At 37.0% G+C, this 17,535-nt stretch overlaps 1 protein-coding gene across 1 annotated transcript in view; it reads right to left on the minus strand.

The window, feature by feature from the left end:
* The window catches only part of GABRA2 (gamma-aminobutyric acid type A receptor alpha2 subunit), a 67,514-nt gene that overhangs the window by 24,892 nt on the left and 25,087 nt on the right, over nucleotides 1-17,535 (minus strand). The window contains exon 4 of the mRNA XM_009283587.2: nucleotides 11,031-11,098. Within this exon, the coding sequence (XP_009281862.2) occupies nucleotides 11,031-11,098 (68 nt within the window). The remainder of the gene's footprint in view (nucleotides 1-11,030; nucleotides 11,099-17,535) is intronic.

Below are 17,535 nucleotides of genomic sequence, written 5' to 3' on the forward strand. Positions count from 1 at the left end.
GGTGCTTAGTTGCTGACTGAGGTTAAACCACGACAACCTGATACACATAGTATGTGTGACAACGGTAATTTCAATAAACACAGCTATTTTACATTAAGAAGAAAGAAAAAAATACACAGGATATTAAACAGTTCCTGCAGCAGATGCACCTGAAGGAGAGTAACCCAGCATTCCAAGAGCATGGAGAATGGCTGAAACTGGAAGGAAGGAAACAAGGCTACCCATAAAGGGCACAATAAATCCCGGCAGACTGATATAAGGAATATTATTCCACAGGGGAAAGTAAGGCTCTGTAGTGGTATGGATTTTATTAACACAAGTACATAGGTAGGGAACAATAGCTCATGATTAACAGGTGACACACACTGCTGAACTTTACTCTGATGGATAATCTTGGGAAGGAAGTACAGTCTGGAGAAAAGGATGCAAGTGAAAACAGACTGATGACCTAGACCAGATGCCTGTGTCACCCAGCGCTGGGTATCCCATCTGCTGGGTTTTGTTGCTGTTCTAAACAAACAAACAAAAAAGATACTGATTAAACATTGATAATGTAAATTCATCAACTAACTTCAAATTGGATCTGTAAATGGATTTAGTGGTTTGCTACTGTCAGCACAGCATATAAATTGGAAATTGAAGAGCTTAAAAACTTTGTCAGAAGTAAACTGTATTCTGTGTATTGGCAAATGCTACCTTGGTGCAATTTCAGTTTTGTTGTACAGGTGCAAAATGGACCCATGATTTCAAAATATTAGTACGTTACAACAGTCTGTACTATTGCAATTACTCTGCAAATGCTACAGTTTATGTAAACCATTTTTGAGTAAATTATCTTCGAATGATAAAATTCAACCAATATAAAATATTCAAGTGATTTCAATATAAAAGTGATTTCAAGGAATTTATCAGCCCCCATCACTTTCTGCTGGCTCCCTTGTGTGCTGATTAACAAGGCTTAAGTTTTTTTCAGTCAATCATACAGTGGTACAAAAGGAGTGCTGAGTAGACAGCGAGAAGCGGCAGCCCTTTTCAGCTCCTTTGGTCTGTGAGCTAAGGAGCTGTAAGGACCTTTTCCAAGTCAGGGGCAGAGACTAAGACGAGCATGTGGAATAAAGGAAAGAGAATTCTGTTACCTGAAGGAGCATGGCAGGGGCAGGAGAGAAAACAGTTGTCATTAGGAACTGTGACAGGTGCTTGGGGAGATCTTTTCAAAATTATGTAACGGGATACTTATAAACTAACCTGACAAAAACCACAAGCGCAATTTTTAGCTATATCAAAAGGTCTTACATTACTACAATACAATTTTGTCATTTTTCTAATTAAAATTACGGTTATTCAAACAAATATTAAATAAAACTAACACTGCGGTACACTGAAAATTAATTTGCTTGGGTTTCTTTAATGCCAGTTGCTATTATATCTAGTAATATTTTAGAAATATATCTGTGAAATACAAAATTATGCACTTCTAAAACATGTCTTTCTTTGACATTATACCTGATCTTTTACTGTCTCTCATCACTGCCAGAGACACTGCCTCACGACAAGTAATTTTCCCATTTCTCTATGATATATCACATTTAATAGTCCTGTTTTATTTGCTGATTTGTATGTTGTGTTATTTGCTAAATATTGTGTGACTTAAAATCCAATTTACAAATTCCAAGTTATCTATCAGTTCAGTTGTAGACCAGGGAAAGTCACAAAATGCATAAAATCATGGAGGATCAGGAGCAGCAGGAACAGCGTGCTTGAAGCAGGAGGAATATATTAAATCTGGCTAGAAATACCACGTAATTCAAGGAAAACAATTGCCCTAAAAGCCTCCTTGTGGTTTCTGTCTGAGGGGCTTTGCCAATAAATCATTGGTATGTATAAGATTGATGTTTGCGGTATAAAGAAGTGGAAAGAAGAGCCTGAGGGAGTAAGACTTTGAAATCCCACTGAAATTCAACAGAAGTGAGTGATAAGTCCTACAGGTTCCTTTGACAAATATCCCTGCACATAAATGATTAGAATATAAATCTTAAGTTTTTGTAATGTTTCCATCAATAAAGAATTTCAAAGGTCCTGCTTCTTCACTGTCTTCCAACATATATAAAAAGAATTACAAGAGATATAAAATGGAAAAAAAGCAGACATGAAATGCCACTAAATCAAAACAGCAACATTTCAAAAAACCGTATCTGATGCATGGCAACTGCTTAGGAAGTGGAATAAGCAGGAGAGAATCTGAGCTGCAGATATCTGATGCATGGCAACTGCTTAGGAAGCGGAATAAGCAGGAGAGAATCTGAGCTGCAGCCTTGAAAGATCCCACTGATAAATCTCTGACTGATTCACAGGTAATTCTAATCTCTCCATCCAATCCATGCTGGAAATCTTTATTTGCAGAACATCCCATTTAGAAGATAGAAACAGGGAATAAACCAAGGTTTGGTATGAATGATCATTAACACCTTCTCCTTCCATTTACCACAATAGCAATAAAATCTCACATAATTCTTAAATAACTTATCTTTCTATAGACCTCAGTGCATTTTTCAAAGGAAGTATTGGGATCTCAATTTTGTATGAAAGGAAACCAAGGCACAGAGATGAAATTAACTTGTCCCGGTCCATTTACAGAGCGATTATGAAAAGCAAAATACAATCCATGCCTTTTGCATCCAAGTGCTATATTCACTGATCCCATGTTCCCTCCTGAGCCAAATCTGTTCTACTTATGATCATGAATATCCCTATGATAATTGCCATACAAAACAAATGAAAAAACAGGAAACTGTTAAAGTATTTTGAATATAATTAATGTGATAAAACCCCAGCATTTATCAAAAGATGCTACATAAAGATTTTGTAACTATTTCCTATCCCATGTATGTACCACTTTGTGGTAAACACTATGTAATGTTTACTTTCCAAGCAAGACTAACCTTCTGTTAGAAATGCAAATCTGGACTCTAGAAAAAAAGACTCACATTAATACCTGATACTCGTTTCATACAATCTGCAGATTCTCCTATATAAAAAAACCCTGTGCTCTCTCTGGACATTACCAAACCACTCTCCAGTATATAGTGCAGTATCTCCACAAAATCACAAGAGCATACTTCCAGGACTACAAAGGACTCCTGTGATCATTTCTAGATAAGCGAATGCTTCCTACTGATTTGTGTCTGAAATGGTGCTTTCACAACTGGATTCTAACACAGTACAATTAAACATAATCTGTCAAATAGATATTATACCAGCTTACATGAAATTTTAGGTACAGATGATGAGATTCTTACTACAGTGTTAAGAAGCAATTGAGCCTCTGCCAGTTCAATGGTCAGAAGAATAAAATGGCAAAGGAATTTCATTCTTCTTTTAATATGCAGTTGTTGTACATAACAGCATGCGCAGTAAAAAAAAGACATTAGTATCTCTGGGAGAAGCTTTAACTGACCGGAGTATAAGCAATCCCTCCTCACTACATGGCAGTCTTCTTTTTTGCTAAGGCCAGATTTGTATGGGAAAAGTTCAAACAACAAAAAACATACTCTCACCCTCTCAGCTAATGGTTGGCAGATTTTGGCAGTCTTTGCATCTGGAGTAAAGATGGAAGTGTTCCAAACATCTCAAAAATTGTGAGTGTCCATTAGCAAGCAGTATTGTCGTGGAGCAGACTGAATATTTTATTAATCACCCTCTCGAACACAGTATTTTGTTCAGTGAATAGTTCAGGCCAGAGTTCCTCATTCCCTACTTGCAAAGACTTTTTCTCAGTCAGTTCTCCAAAGAAAGTTTGGCTTTTTCTTGACCACTGTTAAAGCCATTAACTGACACACATATATAACCATGAAAGCAAATTTTAAATACTGTAAAATATAAAGCTTTGAAAAGGCAAATACAGAAAAATTAAAAATAAGGAAAGGGAAAATGGCACATATATCTTTTTATTGATTCTTTAAAGATAGTCAGAAATACTGTGGTTGATACACTGACAAGATAAACACATAAGATTCATTAACCTAAATCTCACGTAGCTAATACAGGTGTTTCATATTAATATTTATTTTTACATTAGTATAATTTCTTAATTTTAGTTCTTAGAAAGCTCATTCTTGGTGTCATATCTACCTTAAGGCAACGTGCAATTTTTCTTTCAGTTTAGCTTAAAAGCATTAACAATATCAGTATGCAACTAGTACTGTTGAATACTAACATGGTTGGTATGCAACTAAGTATCAGAACCACTTCCAAGAAAACCAAGAAGGAGTTTTAGACAGGAGACTCAAAAAAATGCAGTTATTCAAAGCAAAATGATCTGCCCAGTAGATGCATTTTTGCTATAATCTGGTATTTGTGGGTTTGATGAGTGTAAGTTTATGATGTAACTTCTGCAAATTAATTTACTAAACTTCCTCACTAAGCATTCTTCACAAAAGCATCTAGCTTTTGAGTGAATGCTGAAATCAGCTTCACAGTGGGAGGATCAAATCATTAGTTTGTTGTCTTGGTCATTTCATTCTCTGTGGGATAGATTTATGCATGTGCAAACGGCATACGCAAGGGCTAACACACTACAACAGTCTGCAAAACCCCATAGTTCTTGAAGCACACTGTTGTATGGCTTGGCTTTACCTAGGCCTGTCTACCAGATTGGAAATCAATGCTTTTACCATCTCCATCTCACTTTCTACTTATCTCTTCTCTAAAAAAAAAAAATAGTTGTCTAACAATATCACGACTGAAAGAGTTCAGGGTGCAATTCTCCTCTCCCCAAAAACCCCTCAATGCTCCGATCACAAACACTGAGTACCCCACTAGCTGTGTATGTAACATCAAATCTCACTGCACTGATGTATAAACTGAGTCCGTTTGTTCTTTTCCAAAACTTACATCCTAATGTGTACAAAACACAGAACACAGAAGGAAATAGCAGACGGCCAGAAATTCCTTTCTGGTCTTTGGGAGGTGCCAATCTTATACACCGGTGAATAGAATTCTTGAAAATATTCTGAATAAACTCCCTTATGAAGGAGGGTTGTGGTTTGAAACTGCACTGTTGGTTATTTTTTATCAAAACCCTTAACAGCCCCGTTAAAAACTTAAACACTATTCCATCACTGCATTTCAAAGGAACATGTATTCATTTTTAAATAGATAAGTAATGTCTGCAAGATATATACGACCTTTAATACTGTAAAGAATATGTGGTATATTTCTAGGGAATTGTAGCATGATTTTCCTCTATTTGAAGAACTCATTTCAAGCCTTTTATTTCTGCTTCGTCTGCCAACTTCAGTCATTTTTGTCTAAGCATTTAATCTAAACATGAAGTATTTGAAAAAAATCTGGAAAAAATGTGTTTAACCAGTTCGAATGACAGTGTCTAGGGAAGAGAATGTCTTCCTATTCATATCCATTTATGAAAAGGACCTTCTCTGAACGATTTTCTCTCTCTTTCTTTCCATAGACCTGATGTAGAATGAACTCCGAGTCTAAAATAAGCACTGAGGAGGGATAAGAGAGGAATATGCAAGATACAAATAGGGATTACTTATAAAAGAGACTACAGGATATTATTCACACTGCTGTCACTGAAAATACAAACACTTCTCATTACCCTGTTTTATTCAGACATGGAGAAAGAACGACCCTGAAACACAATGGATGCCTGGTGCCAGGGACAGGAATCCAAACAAGAGGTACACTGAGAGCTAATGTCAGTGAAGGGCTTGGACACAGCCTCTGACAAATCAATCTCCAATACTGATCCACTTGGCAGCATGCTGCACAGGGGAACAAGCCTTCCCAACAGAATAAAAGGACAGAAATTCGGCAAGAGATCATGTGAGATATTCTCCTCAGAATTTCAGCCTATGGATTTAACTTGCAAAGACAATGACCTGAGCCTGTAATAAGAGGGATTGACTTTTCAGAAACACATCAATAATAAAAAGACAACCTAGATGCTCCCCAACACCCAAGAAAGCCAAGTGTATTTATCATTTCTGTTTGCCTTTTACTCTTTAGTATTCTGTTACCGAGTTAAAATAAAAGCTACAGTAAAGTAATTGCAGTGCTTTTTTTAATCTTTGTGAAAAAATCATCTTGGTGCATTCCCTTATTCTGGCCTGACTTACGTATCATACAACCCCTGTAAAGCTTCTCTCCAGGTAACGAACCACAGCTAATAATTAAACTTTGAAACAGCTAAAAGTAAGTTTCATAGAAAAAAACAAAATCTGAAATACAAAATGGAATGAGGAAATGTGAAAAACGGACACAAAAAAACGCGGTTCCCAGTTCAGCCACTCTCTCTAAAGAACCATCCTCAGTTCTAGTGAGAGATGATGTAACAATCCTTTCAGTCATTTCTGGATTTGACCTTCGGCCTTCATTGAAATTTCTGTTCCAGCTATACTTGAAAAATCAGAAACGCTTATTGAAAGTTTAATTGAAAACTGACAAGATGGATGTGTGGGTAGCGATGAACTAGCTGGGTATGACCATCTCTACAGAGAAATGTTCATGTTTCTTTACTCTAGAGTGAAAAAATAGAGGTCTATCACCAAGAAACTAGGACAAATTGTTGTGTACAAACAAATAGGGGAAAACAAAGATGTAACCACAGTAAACAAAACTCCCCAAAGACAATGAAAAGCTAAGGTTGAAAGTTGAAACACAAAACTTTCAGAAATCTTGTTAGTTTTAATATTCAAGCAAAACCAGTTCAGGCCCTGCCACCTGCTACTAACTGCGTGTTGCAGGAAAGCAGGAAAGACTGTTCTCAGTGCCTATATGCTCTGTCTTACATATAATAACCATTGCTTGAGGAGTAAATATGTTTCTCATTTATTATTTATATTTTTTTTTTTCTATCAAGGAGAGCAGCACTTATTGCTATCTGAGAAATTTTAGAAGCCAAAGCATCAGGAGAGCCTGGAAAGAAATTAAGTCTGAGAAAAAGCTGTAAAAGTACCTTGCTTGCAGTGCTAAAATCAGGGTTAGCAGCATATTTAAAGATACATCAATCTACCAGACTTCAAATAATTCATTTTGAAAAAACAGAGAAATAATCATTCTTAATGTTTACATGAAATTATTTCCATTTTGTTATCCTACAAATCATAATCCAACCAAAATTATCCTTCACCTCAGAATTTTCAAATATTAAATATTTAGTTACAAATGTTTAATTACAAAATTTAATTACAAATGTTTTAATTAGCCTCTTTAATCATAATTTAGCCTTAAATTTTTTTAGAAAATTCACATATGCTTTGTTTTTCAATTGTTCTGTTCAATTTTTGGTTTGTTTGTTTTTCTAAACAATGCAGCTTTTCTTCTCTCAGGCTAATGTCAAAATAAACTTGTGTCACTGATCTGGTTGGAAGCCTGTAAGGCATAGCATTACAACACTGAACTTAAACATTTCAGAGAAATAACAGCTCAAAAAGACAGAACAGTGAAAGTAAAATCTGTTTAATCCCATGTTTTGGTTTGCCTTCCTTGATTCTCATTAGTTTGCAAAACAAGGTTGAAAATTCCTGTTGTATATTGGCATTTCCTTTGACATTAAATACTGTGGTTGACATGCAATAGCATTTTTATGACACAGCTAACACAGATACACCAATATTTTAGTCACAACAGTTCATTTGAAGCGCAGTTTGCAACAGAGTTCTGCCCAAGAGTCAACAGATTTGGTAGCTGACTATTTTGGGCAGAAGAGAGAGTGGCATCTTTTTAACTTAGTCAAAATGTTAATCCACAGCAAGGATCAAAAGTTTTTGACTCAACACATTTGGAGAAAAATCTCAGCCTCAGCTTTTACCTCCTAAATTTATCAATGACAACTTCAGCTAGCCTAAAATCAGTCAAAGATCAAATTCCCCTGGACTTAATTATTTTTTGGAAAAACTGTGATATTGGAAAAATACAGGGAATATGAACAAAAACCTACATTCCAGCAATCCTACTGAGTCACAGATTGCACACAATGCTATATTATCATTAATGGGAACTACTATACTTAGTAATGAAAACAGAAGCCTCACAAATTGCTATCGATTCAACAACAAAGGTGAGAATGACATTTTATCAACTTTGTGAATCAACACTGCTATGCAACAACTGTGTCCTTAGCTCCTATCCACCCATCATTTTCAGTGTGCCACCTCCCTCTTCCATACTATAAACACATATTAATCATCTCCCATGGCAGTGAGTCCCCTTCCCATTTTCAACAGGCTTTTCTCCTAAGCACTGTTATTCTTCACAAGATGCTAACCAAAGGGAAAAAAAAAAACAAACTGGCAAATAGATAATGCAAAGGGGTGCAGTCATACGCCTGCTGACTTTTGTTGCTATGAAAAATCCCAGGAGAAGGAATCCTACTGGCAGCAATTGACTCTGAGACTTTTGGGCAACAGTAGTGTCCATCCTGAAAACCTGATGTGACTGAGGGCCTCACCACTCACACTGTGAAAGCAGAGGACCTCAGGGGCTGGGACCCAACCTGCCTGAAAAGATCTGAGATTCAGTTTGGGATCCTCTGGAGATTTAGAAGGACATGGGCAAGAGTCAAATTTATTCTTCCAATGAAGCCTTTTAAGGAGGAAGCTTACAAAATGAGAATATTCTGGAGCTTCCAACATTTACAGAAGAAAATATCAGTAAATCCTCTGTATAGTAGTTTACATTATCAATTCAGTAATGCAATACCTAAATGAAAGAGTGCTCATGGTAAAAACTCTAATGTCACCTTCATGTTTGACAGAATATGTGATAGTTTGGAAGCTATTATTTCAAAACTCACATGTTGAAATTTTCTAATTGACTGCTCATACGTTTCAAAACGATTTTATAATTATCAACTGAACAAGCTAAATTAACCCTGAAGCTTGTAGTGGTAAGTATTAAACTGCTCTTACTTACCTATCTACTTATCTGCAAATAGACCTACCCATTACAGTAACAGCTGCCGTTCTGATGCACTGTACTCTGTTTCGATTAACACCTCTGCACAGAGCTGTTAGAGCTGTAGCATCAAATGACCCGACCCCTTACTGTGCCATCATATCTGTCTGTGCAAATGGAAACCCAGAGTTCTCCACGCATTTACACATTGATGTCAAAAGTATTTCAGGAGCTAGGGATGAGGCTCAGGGAGCTTTTCATTAAATTCCCATTTAAGCACAGATGACTTGCACAGCCTTGAATAAGTCTCCTTGTGCCTCAGGACCACATCTTTAAAATTGGGTTAATATGATGTTCCCATTTCACAAGAATACTGTAAGTGTAAACACTGTGAAGTCATGAGATACTAGACTAACAAGGTCAAGATGTTCATATCACCTTAGTATATAGCTGTGGATACTTGTTTTTTATAATTAGAAATAAAGTAAGAATTGTTTCAGAAACTTAACATCATTAGGAAAAAAACCCTCAAGAGAATCAGTAACATATACAGTGACAAAAAGAAAATAAATGTCTATTTTTCCTATGAAATGACTTTTCATGTGAAGCCTCAGTAACGTGTTCATCACAATCGAAACAAAGCTTGGAAACTGAAACTATCATACACAAAAAACAAACAAAAAACCCAGAACATATTCTAATAAGTCTCCTTGTGCCTCAGGACCACATCTTTAAAATTGGGTTAATATTATGTTCCCATTTCACAAGAATACTGTAAGTGTAAACACTGTGAAGTCATGAGATACTAGACTAACAAGGTCAAGATGTTCATATCACCTTAGTATATAGCTGTGGATACTTGTTTTTTATAATTAGAAATAAAGTAAGAATTGTTTCAGAAACTTAACATCATTAGGAAAAAAACCCTCAAGAGAATCAGTAACATATACAGTGACAAAAAGAAAATAAATGTCTATTTTTCCTATGAAATGACTTTTCATGTTGAAGCCTCATAACGTGTTCATCACAATCGAAACAAAGCTTGGAAACTGAAACTATCATACACAAAAAACAAACAAAAAACCCAGAACATATTCTCCAAAGATATGACTACCTGTTAGTCAGTGAGCAAAATAACTTTTAAAATGTACACCGTACCATGAAATATTTAGTTTCGTTGCAGCCTAGCTTGTAACATCAAGATGATTCCTGTTTTGTATGATGCATAACCTGAAAGTTTTCATAGAAAAGGTAAATATTGCCTGTTTCTAAAAATATTCATTTTTTAATACCTATAGATACACATAGGTAGTATTCTGTATGTCTCATACATAATCATGAATGTTCAAAACACTTCAAAAAAAATCTCATGCAGGAAATTATCTCTTGCAGGAATGGCAAGGGCAGATAAGTTAACTTTCAGATTTTCCTTCCCTTCTTTCCTTTCAGAGATGTTATATCCATGAAGATCTTTTTCCCTGGTGCAACGCATTCTGCCTAATCTGTGTATGATTTGCAGTGAGCCTGCAAAGGACCCCTTGCCTCAGAGTTTGTTCCACTGCTGTTTTCATGAAAAACTGTAATCCAGAGCGATATTCTGACAGCTTCTTTCTTTTTAATGTTACTGACTTCCTTTAAATGGTTACTAAATAGCGCAAATTATGAAGGACAGATCCGTAGAACACCACAATGGTGCCGATGACCCAACTTCCAAGCTAGGTCTTTCAAGAAGTTTAGTTTAGACTGACTGCAGTCAGGTCCCTCAGACTGTTGCCAACATTAAGTGTGCTCCTACAGTGCACCTTTCACTCTAGTTTCATCCAAGAGGAATCCAGTTCACCCATCTCAAGACTGCTCCAGAATATGAACCAGTCAGTGGGGACAATCAGGAGATTCACTGGTCCAAACTAAACAGCTAATACAAGTGTACTTATCATGTAAGGTCTATAAATCAATTTCCATCTTTAGAACTACTGGGATTTGGCACTTCCTGACTTCAGTGAAATCACTCCCAATTTGTCCATAATAAGTAAAAGCAGAATACAAGTTTAAAGGAAGTTAATAGTATATATCTTACACCATTTACCATATATGCAAAAGATTCAGAAACTCACCATATCAGTATCTGAAACAGGTCCAAAACTGGTCACATAGATGTTTGTGAAGACTTCAGTAATACTATCTGATATAAAAAGAAAAAACAAGCAAACATTTTAATTTATAGTACTTCTCCAAACTCTCTAAGCAAAATTATGGGACATTCTGAAAAAGTTTCTGTCCTTATTTACTTCTCCTAACCAGTGTCCTGTTGTAAATACTGGGGGTCTCTACCCCACTTAACACAGAGGTTATTGGACGAGAGTTTGTACCACTGCGCAGTTTGTTTCAGTTGAAGGACTATACAACCATCAGCAACTACACAGGTATTTCCCATTTCTCCACCAGCAAAAATAACCACACTGTCTTGGACTTAACACGGTAGTACAGTTCTAAACATAAAATGCCTTTGTTGCAGAGGTGTTCTCTCTCCTGTTGCAGATCATTCCTATTAAAGTCTTTCTAGTTCAAGGCTGTTTACTTGATCCTGAATAGCTTTTCAAAGCCAAAGGCAAGAAAAAGCTTACAAAGCAATTATTGACTACACCAAACGTAACACTCAACAGCATCCTACTTTTTAATTGGGTGTGTTTTTAAGTGGCACGTATTTTAACATAATAGTTCCTTCCGCTGATACACGATGCTCCTGATACATTGTTGTGGTACTGTAAATACTATAAGAAAATGTTCTTCCTAATCACTGTAGTCAGACAGCCATGAAATCAGAATATTAAATATTGTACTGCAGGGAAAAATAATTGCTGAGTTTTCTATCTTCAGTTTTCAGTTAGGCTCAAAATGGAACGATATTCACTAAGAGGGATAGCACACACTTGCAGGGAATTTCTTACAGCAGTTGCCAACTACCATCTGCATTCAAGACAGTCAACACGAGGAATTCTCTGCCTTAAAGCCAGTTGCTGGCTGGAAAAGAAGTATTTGAATACAACTAGCTGCAACTTGACTCACCCCAGAATTTCCCACTCCTAAAAATAATATAGCTGCCTGTTATATGAGTGATCCTGCTGTTATATTATGATTTCGATATTTAATCATCATTTAATCATCATTTAATATGGAGAGTTAATAGTTTCTATGTTCCTTTAGGAACATAGCTACCTTTTGACAAATATGTGGCATAGGCAGATTTTACTTTTAATTGTATTGAGGCCAGCAGTATAATCGCTGCCCTCTATTGGGAGAAATCAGCAGTGCTCACCCATGACAGCAGATGCTCTACCAGCCACCAGGCAAAGGCAAGAGTGTTCCGTGAGCGGCTGCATGGGGAGCAGTGTATTTTCAAAGGGATGTAGCTGCACCCAAAGCAGATATGAGGTGATACAGTACTTTCAGAAAACTTCTGGAGCATGGGGGAGGCATGTTCCTGCACTCTCATCTTTAAGGAAACTTGAATTTCCTTCTTCAGCCGAACACTAGATATGTGCTTATTAGAATACAGGACTTAGTAAAGCCTCTCCTACCCAAAAAAATCTTCTTTCCAGGATCGTCTCTGCTTTTTAAGCAAATAAATAAAGGCTGACTATTACTATGTGTCACTCTGAAAGTTCAAAAGCACACTTCCCCTGCACGTCCTGAGAGATGTTTATTTGTGTGATAGAGACTTCTGTAATCCCATATGCAGCATCCATACACAAGCTGAGTTGATTTCTACTCCAAACATCTTACAAACTAATTTTAAGTCAGTGGACAACAAGAGGTGCTGAGTCTGCACGGTTCTTAGTATTCAACAAGGATAAAGTATGGGTCTGGCTGAAATATACAGAAACCACAAGTACAGTTCAGAAGACTAGTGACTGCATGTTGCCTGTGGGAGACTCTCCAGAAAAAAAGATTATTCTCTCCAAATGGTTACCTGGCACAGACTGAGATGAAATGGAAAAGTGACAAGAGAGCTACTCTTCAGGGGGTAAAACAGTGCTGCAGGGACTAACTGTGAAATTTGGCCTGTACTGTGAAATTTGGCCTGTACTATAATGACAACAGAAAATCTTAATTACAATTGCATGAAAAACACTGGTGTTACAAAAATATGATTGACAATCAGGTATCCCAACAGCAGAGAACCAAGGCTAATTTCAATTGTACTGATATAATCTGAAGGAACGCTACTATAGGCAACAAAGTCACTTGGCAAATCTTAACCCGCACCCCCCCTGCCCCAAATGGTTGGAAGCATGGTCCTCCTGTAACCTCACCCTATTGCTATCAGTTGTTTACATCTGACATATTATTTGACACATGGGAATGACTTTACAATTTGCATATAGTAAACTACAGGACACGGAATCTTCGGGCTTGCCTTGCATTTTAAGTTTTAATTAAAAAAAAAGTCCCATATTCTATCATATTATTTCTACATACTTCTGGATCCATCCTCCCATCAGAAATGAGCAAAGAAGACAGAGCTGAGAACAAACAAATTGACCGCAAGATGTTGTTGAATGCTGTTACAACAGTCTGTAGATTCCCCTTGTTGGTGTGCATTACTCACTTCAAATCACTTCAAATCCTTGGAGTGAAGGATCAAGACTTGGGGAGTGGAGGGGGGATGGATGGGAAGAAGAAGAGGCTTGCTATTCACAGATCCTCAGCTGCAAGAGCTTCATTTCAGGTTGTCATAATTAAGATAAGCACTTCAATGTAAATATAAAAAGTCCTGGGGCAAATTCATCCCCGATAGCCTCAGGAATGGGAATGGATGCAAATTAATCATGCACCTTTATTTCTTTTTTGCCAAAACTGCCTTAAACCACCATAGCTCCAGGCAATGGAGACAGCAGTGAGTTTCAATGCAACCAGTTGCTCTCCCCCGAAGTGAGAGTTCATCCTGACGGCAGGCGCTCCACCAGGCTGCTTCTCCTCAGGCAAGAGCCACGCTGCAGCAGAGAGTGAAGGGACAAGGTAGAACGTCTTGAAACAGGGTATGAAAGGGACAAGGGAAGCTGAAAAGTTACAAGAGATGAGAAGACTGAGGGAAAAGGAAGGATAAGAAAACAGAACAAAGGAAGCCAGGAAAAAAAGAAAGAGGAAAGTACACAAAAGAGGAACTGGCAGATTTTTATTTCTGCCTCCTATTTTCTCTCAAAATTCTGCATATTTTCTAAGTTTCTATTCATACCCTACATACAAGGAAACTGGTCCTTAAAGACAAAAGCAGCTGAAATGTAATAAACCTTGAATTATTCCTGTTACCATCTGTTAGTGTTAGCAGCCTGAGCCTTGCGTCTGTTTCTTCTTTATTACTTTACATAGTGTTAAAATAAAGATTCCTGTGAATTACAAATTTTAACTCAGGGTTTCAGAATCAGTGTCTACAAAAAGAAAAAATTAATCCTTCTTTTTTACAACAAGTATTGTAGTTATTGCTTTGAAAGAATACATGCTTGTCAAATAAAGTCTGTATTAAAACATACCAGTTTGTCCTGCTAGTTAACTTACTGAAAACAATTCAGAGGCACAAAGCACAGTTTCAGATGGACTCTCTAATCAGAATTCATCCAGCAGGCACCACAGTTACAGACTTTTTATAACTCACATTCTGTCAAGAACAGCACAAGTCATCACACTTAGCCCACTGAAGATTCAAACAGTGCTTGTGGAAAAGCCGAAGGAATGTACTCAGCTAAAAAATGTTCAATGCAACATGTGTTCGTGTACAAATCTAGAGTCTATTTTTTTGAAAAAAATTAAGGACAAGTTTTTTTCCACTAGAATTATAAAATCTTTTTCTTTGATGGACATCTAAACATATAACTAAAAGGCCTGATTTTCAAAAGTGCTTAAATCAATGGAGGCCTAGTGCTTTTGAAAAACAGCCTAGTTTTTGAAGAACCCTCTGTTGGGAGGAGCGGTGGCTGACTCATTTATACCTGTGAGCTCTTAAGTTATTCTGAATCACTGCCATTGAAGGTTAAACAAAGAAATGGGAACAGGAAAGGGTAAGGGTATAGTTTCTATTTCTGATGCTTCTTTTAGGCGAAAGAAGTCTCGGGCAAAGAGTATGACATGTAGATGCCAGGATCACATGAAGTGCTCTGAAATTCGGCAAATGCTATTATAGCATTGTTTCTAACTTGCCTTGGTCATAAACGTTAAAAGAGAAGCCTTATCTGACTTAGCTTAGGCCAATTTCTCAAAAGATGGAAGCCGAAGGTAAACCGACAAAAAAAAGAGTCAAGAAAGTTAAGAATAAAGAGAGGAAGAAAAAGACCATGTTTCACATGGTTCTCAAGCACTGGTTTCTTCTCATTCCCTTTCCTTACTTGAACTGTCATGATACCAATACTGAAAAAAAATGAAAAAGTAAGAAAAAGCAACAAATATACCAAATTGCAGAAGATTTATAGATCCTTATCTATCCTTAGCTGGAAGGTTTACTGTGTGCTTTAATTACATTTAGGATTTTACAAACATTAATTATAATAACCTCTCTCTGAAGATAATAATTTCATTATCTTCATTTTTCCATACTTGGGAAGCTGAGGCAGACGGATTAAATGAAGTGTAAGTAATGTGAAGCACAGGTGTTTACCAAATCTGGCTTCAGCCGTCCAACATTAATTATGCACACTGGAAAATGTCAACATCACTGACTCATCAAAAATTAGAAGAGCAGTTCAGAGCTTAGTTAGAGTTGGTATCAATGCCTTTGTCCACTCCATTATGCTATTTCTCCGGCTGCTGGGATACCCTTTCTGATGGTCTGAAGTCCTGCTGACTTGTTCCTCAGTAGAAGGGCTGGCTCAGCTGAAGTAGGCTGCTTGGCAGAGAATTTGTAGTGTCTGAAGTCTAAATCAATCACAGGTTGAGTAATGGAGATCATCAGAAAAGTCGGATTAAAAGGTTCCTCATCAGCATTTACCAATTTGTCAAAATTGGAAATTTCCACGGAGGCAATTCAATTTTGAATGAGTTCCTTTGGACTGCTGCCTGCCAGGCAGTTTTCAAAACTTCTCTGCTTTTTTTCAAATGTCCCTTCTCAGCTGCCTGCATCTCTGAAGGGGTACACAGGGTTCCAGTGTCTGTGATGTGGGGTAGCTAGACGTGCAGGGTTGGGCACACCTGAGAGCTCTCCCTTTCCTGGAAAACTCTGAGGCAGGATTCTCTTTCTTGAAATAAATTTTCTGAATATTTCTCAAATTTAAGAATGATCTGTGTTTTGCTCGTTCCTTCTCTCCTCTCACTAAAATAATCTATAATCCTTTCTTCGCAGAGAGTAGGGACAAAACATGCATGGCTCATCCTAAGTATGTTTAACAGAAGAGAAGAAAGGAGTGTGATCATTGTGAAGTCTTCAGAATGGACCATCAGCAAGGTTCCAGATGTTTGTTTGCATGAAGCTGGCTATATTATCCATTAATGTGTCAAAGCTATCTTCACAAGAAAACAGGCTAGTAGACTGGGTTGGACTTTTTTTTTTAATTTGAATTTTCAGTCAATAAAACTGTAAGGCCAGGGTTTGGGCAGCTAAAATAAAAGCCAATCTGTTTGAGGTAATCCAAAACCATCAAAAGTGTTCTTGGTGGGACAGAGCTTTTAAAATATACATACGCAGTTCTAATGCATAGCATGAAACAATTTCTTACAAACATTATTTTAAATGTAGAGTAAATAGTACCCAGGAGAACACTGCAAGGCTGTAACTGAAGGGCTGCTACAGAATGCAAAAAAAAAGTGAAAATAAAATACTGCTCTTTAATTATGTCAACAAAAAAATAAAAAAGGAGGTCAAGTTGCAGTGCTGTGGGAGCCTTATCTGAGGATTTCTGAGTTTTTGTGGAAATGCTGTCAAAAGCTTGATGTTACTTCAATTATTTTGCTATAAAAAATTATTTAACTGGAATTGACATTGTTCTGACATTGTAATATGGTCTCCAAGGGCATGCTTGGCAATGTTGCCCAAAGGCTTTGAAATTGTCATTCATAATACAAGTCAGGAATTGCACAGGTGAAACAGCCAGGGTCTTAATCCATCAAACACTGTTCCAACTCAACATGCTGCCCTTATCTGACAAGCTTCTTAGTGTGTCTGTTGACAGCTCAAGGTACTCTGTGGCTGGTAGGGAATGGGGGTCAGAGGAGGTCATGCAACGTGGAGCCGTAAGAGCAGCAAAATCCATAGGAATGCAGATATTCCAAAATACTGTTCTGCCAGTTCTTTATATTTGGTTTTGGTGCTTTATGTGACAGTTTTATCTATCCAACTACTCAGCATCTTCATTCATTATCCACTGTTAAATTACAACAGTTTCAAAGTCACATGTGCCTACATAAATACACTTCCAATTTGTAAATTGAAGCCAACTGTGAGAAGAAACAAATTCACTTCCTTCTTTACATCAGTGCTTCATTTCCAATAGCCTCATTCTATCCTTGATCTATTGGCAAGACAATTTCTTAATATGAGCCATAAGTAAACTTCTCTTTCAAATCTCCATCTTTAACAAAGCATATGTAGAGCAAGCTTACCAGTAAGACCTAGTAATACCTGTAAGTGTTACT

This window comes from Aptenodytes forsteri, unplaced genomic scaffold (genome assembly GCF_000699145.1).
Source record: "Aptenodytes forsteri isolate BGI_AS27 unplaced genomic scaffold, ASM69914v1 Scaffold102, whole genome shotgun sequence".
Taxonomy (NCBI): Eukaryota; Metazoa; Chordata; class Aves; order Sphenisciformes; family Spheniscidae; genus Aptenodytes; species Aptenodytes forsteri.